The 5,355-nt window shown below is 38.2% G+C and overlaps 1 protein-coding gene across 7 annotated transcripts in view; it reads right to left on the bottom strand.

The window, feature by feature from the left end:
* CYTIP (cytohesin 1 interacting protein) overlaps positions 1-5,355 on the bottom strand; it is a 68,316-nt gene that overhangs the window by 28,765 nt on the left and 34,196 nt on the right. For 3 of the 7 annotated variants that reach the window (XM_006767381.2, XM_015566297.1, XM_006767380.2), the window contains one exon: positions 318-477. The exons of 2 other annotated variants lie outside the window; for them this stretch is intronic. In XM_006767381.2, the coding sequence (XP_006767444.1) occupies positions 318-473 (156 nt within the window). In that variant the 5' untranslated portion in view covers positions 474-477. Of the gene's footprint in view, positions 1-317; positions 1,528-5,355 lie in introns of those variants that run through there. 2 more of the 7 variants (XM_015566298.1, XM_006767379.2) reach the window with 2 other exon arrangements.

The raw sequence follows: 5,355 nt of genomic DNA on the forward strand, positions 1-5,355 counted from the left end.
CACAAACAGGGGGGGCGGAATCAAGAATTCTCAAATGGGCCATGTCTATAAATAGCATCTTCAAATTTGATGAAGATTTGACACCTCTCCAAATGAGAAAGCAATCTTCTCTTAAGTTTTGCCAAAACAAAGAAAGTTTTGTTAGGATCTTAAATTTTTGGACAATATACTAGTACTGTCGGGCTCCTCACCTCCTTCCTCACTCGTTCTCTTAGAAGCCTCTAAAAATAACAATTTCAGTATGAAGTCGGACAGACATATCACTCTACTCTCCAGAGAACATGAACCCTCTAAAAGTTACAAAATAGCAATCGTACCTGCTTTCGTCCCCGAGGCAAAGTGGCCACAGTGTCGGCCAGCATTTGAATCCGTCTATTATCATCCATGGAAAAGCTGCCTGTGAGTAGGGAGCATGAGCCGCATGCTGGGCCAGCACAGCCGTCCACCAAATTGCCATTGCTGCTCTGGTGCATGAGCCTTGGTAAAGACATTGTGCACAAAGATCACTCCAGCTGGCACATGGTTGAATGGCCTTGCAGGATGGGGGAAGCTAAAAGTATAAGCCTCTGACAAGTAATCAGAAGTAGCAAAGCAGAAAGAGCCCATGTGACTTCTGTGGTTTGAGGTACTTGTTACAGAAACCCTATCTTGCAGTTCACTCCCATTTCTCAGTGGCTTTTTTCTTTGTGCTCCTGAGAGGAACCTATAGCTATTTGTTACCACTAAAAAAGAACCAACTTATTTCTCCCCCCTTCAAACAGCCAGGACTCTTATGCGTTCATGTTCTCTGATAAGTTGTGTTCAAAACACCATCTGCCTTTTTTTTTTTTAAAGGAAGAAAAATTTTCCCAAGTTCTGCCATTTGTTTCCCATCCATTTTCCTATTTAATATGAGCAAGGCGATGTAAAAGCCAGCATGTGCGAACATTCAGTTCTCGTGAGTATAAGCAGGAATTACAGGGTCCGGTCATAATGTTCTCTCGCAAAGTCCTTGTAATGTACTTTCCCCAAAGTACACTGTAACCCATTAATGTTCATCAGAAAGACATTATATGTGCCACGTGGACTGTAACCATTCAGCATTCTCCTGGTTGTCCTTTAACTACGTTGCCCTGGCTAACATTATCCATCATCTTTACAAGGAACAAGGGCAGGGGAAGACCGGCACACGTAGAGCACAGAATTGGCTATATTTTAGAGTGGACTTTGCTGCAGCATCAGCAAGTGGGCCTTGGGAGGAATGGAGAGGGCAGGAAGGTGACAGGCCAACCAAAGTGGCACAAGAATGTTGCCAATGGCCCCTGCATGTGCATATGGGTCAAGGGCACCATGGTGAAGTAGTCAAGACCGCATGCTTTTTCCGGCTGGGGCTGGGGACATGTGTTTTGAGAGAACTGGTTTCAGAGGAGGAGCAAGGGATGGAAATAGAAGGAAGAATCAAAACAAAAATTAAAAAAAGAGAAGTTTTACATAGTCTAAAAAGTCAACTACGATTTTTGAAATCATTTTGAGGGTCAACAGTAGAATTTAGGAAGTCTTTCAACTAAAATGAAAGTCGAGGTGAATTCCGCTCAAGCAGAACCTGTGAAATGTAAAAATAGTAAAATCTTCAGAGTTAGCAGTGCTTTATAATTGGCATAGTTAATTGCCAAAGTCAATATCACCCAGGTTATGGTAATTGTCATTATGGTGTTACTAGAGGCCTGATGCACGAAATTCGTGAAAAAGTAGACCTTCCTTCCAGCACCAGCTTCCCTCCGGCACCAGGGACCCAGGCTTCCCTCCAACCTCAGACAGGCATCCGGGACCCAGGCTTGCCTTGCAGCCCGGGCTTCATCTGGAAGGTCGTCCAGAAGGATGTCCAGTCTAATTAGCATATTATGCTTTTATTATTACAGATGGTATTAGTGTGAGCTAACTAATACACTCTCTGAACCTCAGTTTCCACATTCTAAAATAAAAATTTTTAGTGAGGAATAGATAAAATAGTCCACACATATCACTTTGTAAAAGTGAAGAATTACCATGGAGTTTTTGTATACAGTAATAAGAATTTAAAAGGAAAAACTTTAAAGAAAAACGTTTCTTAATGCTCTATGAGCTGCCCTATCCATTACCAAATGCACCTCATGGCTTCATCCACCATATAGTCTAGCAGTGGTTCTCAACCTTCCTAATGCCGCGACACTTTAATACAGTTCCTCATGTTGTGGTGACCCCCAATTTCATTGTTACAAATTGAACATAATTAATGCATAGTGATTAATCACAAAAACAATATGTAATTATATATGTGTTTTCCGATGGTCTTAGGTGACCCCTGTGAAAGGGTCGCTACCCACAGGTTGAGAACTGCTGGCTAAAGCAAGCATGTCAAACTCGTGGCCTGCGGGCCACATGCCTCCTTTATTTGGCCCGCATTAGCCTTCGAGTTTGACATGCTTGGTTTAAAGGCTAAAATGCATGTAAAAATCTTAGCTGTCATTCACCAAGGTATGCTTGCAAAGCAGTCAGAGCCAGTGTCTGAAGTTTCTGGATTACCATTAGACCGACTCATCTATTCATTAGGGTACACGTGGGAGTCAGTGGTTACTTATAAAATAAGGATGCATCTCTGTCCTTCTGATTTTATGATAGTTATTGAGTTTTTGTTCATTTTGGTTTGGCTGTTTGCCTTTATTTGCATAAGAAGACTTTATTCAGTTTCCTGGAATATTACAAGGTTTTGTTTTGTGGTTTGCTTATTCTGTTTATTTTGGCTTTTTGCCTTTATTTCCACAGAAAAACCTTTATTTAGCTACCTGGACTGATGTAGGAAATGGGGTAAAGTCGTGGAGATAATATTTGAATATTTTATGTTTGAATTTGTATAAGGTAGACTCTATATATCCCAAGAGCCCACAGACTGGGATGACTGCTTGTCCTATTTCTCACTTTATTTGAGTGATTGGCTGGTGGAAGGGTGTCTCCATCTTCCCCACCGAGGATGGATCATTGGGACTCTCAGAGCAATTCCCATAGAGGAGTAGTCTTTCAGAAAAAGGTAAAATAAACTCTATGATCAGGATTGGCTCTGAAAAGTAGCTAGCACAGGAAAGGGCAGTAAGGAAACAGAGGTTGTGAAGTCCCTGTATTAGAAATCCCAAGGGAGATGCAAACCAAGTATTAGTTTAGAGTTGTGACATACATATCTATCTATCTATCTATCTATCTATCTATCTATCTATTCCATTTGACCTTCCCCCCAGCCTCCTCTATCCCTCAGCACATGCCCTCATCCCCCTCCCAGTGTCTTGCATCCATTGGTTATGCTTATATGCATGCATAGTCCTTCGGTTGGGGAGGTGACATACATATTTAAAACAGCACACACACACAGCTTTATACCTAATATAAATAATAGCTAACAATAAATCATACCCATATATTGTTAACACATATACAAGGAAACAATTTTCTGAACTATTAAAGTTTAATGCAGTCAAATCATGGCCTATGAGTAGATTACAATATCATCCAAGAGCTTAAGTCCTGACTTCATCTGGGGCCTTAAATAGATTATCTAGATTGGCTTTTCAGGAATCCACTTAGGTAATTTCAAGCCTTTAGATGTAAAACTAAATGTCTTGATACTTTCATGTCATGTACTTATCACATAGAATCATCATTAACTATATTTTTAAAAATTTTACTTTTTAAAAATGTTTTTCTTTGCTTTGAACAATCCCAAGTAAGCTAGGAATTGAAGAAAATATTTTTAACATAATAAAAGGTATCTGCCAGAAACACCCACCAAATATTGTCCTGAATTTTGAAATGTGTCTCCATTATAGTAGTGAGAAGGCAGTGATGACAATAACCCTCACCACCTGTCACTGTTTTGTTCTATATCATAGATAAGAGGTATAGAATTTGGGGGGGGAAGGGGGTAAAGAAAAGGGAGAGAGACAAAACTGTAGGCTTGTTGGTAATATGGTTGCATGACTAGAATATTCAAGACACTCCCCTGAAGAACAGACTTAGTAAGACAGTTTTTCTAAGTGTAGAATTCAAAGGACGCATATAAAAATAAATAAATTTCTCAAACAGCAACCATGATGATAAGGAAGGAGTTATAATAATAGAGGAAAGGAATACTGTCAAAATAACCAAAAAGTCATAAAACAGGAATAAACCTAGCAAGCATTTTTAAACCCTTTGTTTATATTGATTTGAGAGAGAGAGAGAGAGGTAAGGAGAGAGAGGGGGAGAGCAAAACACTAATTGTTCCACTTATCTATGTATTCATTAGTTGATTTTTGTATATGCCCTGATCAGGGATCAAAACTGTAACTTGGGCTTATTGGGACGACACTCTGACCAACTTGAGCTACCCGGACAAGGTCCTAACTACCATTTTTAAGATTTTTATGAAGAACATTCTATGGGATGTCCAGACTATGGGAAAGAAACATCCTTTCCCACATGAGAAGAGTCCTTCTTGTAAAAGATGTCAATTATCCCTAATTTTCTAAAATATTCAATGTACTGTGAATCAAAATATCTGCCGTTTTTGTTTATTTGCTTGTTGGTTAATAAAATTTGATATATATTCTTACACCTATGTGAAAAAGAAAGTACATAAGACTAGCCAAGAAGAATTTTTGAAAATAATAATGGTAGGGGATGGAGGTGAGGATGGACATTGAGAAAACTACCCTACTTGGGCATCAAAAGATATTACAAAAGTTAGAACTGTATTATCAAGTAGAATAAGTCAGTTAAAGGATATTGACAAATAGCCCCAGCTGGGTGACTTGGTTGGAGTGTTGTTCGATTCCCAGTCAAGGCACATTCCAAGGTTGAGGGTTCTATCCCTGGTTGGATCGAATACAGGAGGCAACCAACTGATGTTTCTCTCTCACATGGATGTTTCTCTCTCTCTTCCTCCCTTCCTCTCTCTCTAAAATCAATAAAGACATATCCTCAGATGAGGATTAAAGAAAAAGTTAGAAAAATAGTATTGATAAATGGAATTGTCAAATGAATAAAGGATCAAAAAACATATATATATATATATATATATTATTTATTTGTTCAGAAATTTACTATATCATCAAGTTATTTTAGCTCATTAGGAAAAGAATAGACTTTTTGATAAATAGAGTTAGCACCTACTTGGAAAAAATTAAGTCATAGTCATTTATTATAATAATCAAATCAATATGGCTTAAAGAGTTAAATGCCAACATAATTTTAAATACATAAAATAATAACAGAAACTATATAATATTTTAGTAAGATTAAGTTGGAAATGGTCTTCCTAAAAATACAAAAATATCCAGAGATGATTAGCAACATAAAGATTAAAAACTT

Source organism: Myotis davidii, unplaced genomic scaffold, assembly GCF_000327345.1.
Source record: "Myotis davidii unplaced genomic scaffold, ASM32734v1 scaffold433, whole genome shotgun sequence".
Lineage (NCBI taxonomy): Eukaryota > Metazoa > Chordata > Mammalia > Chiroptera > Vespertilionidae > Myotis > Myotis davidii.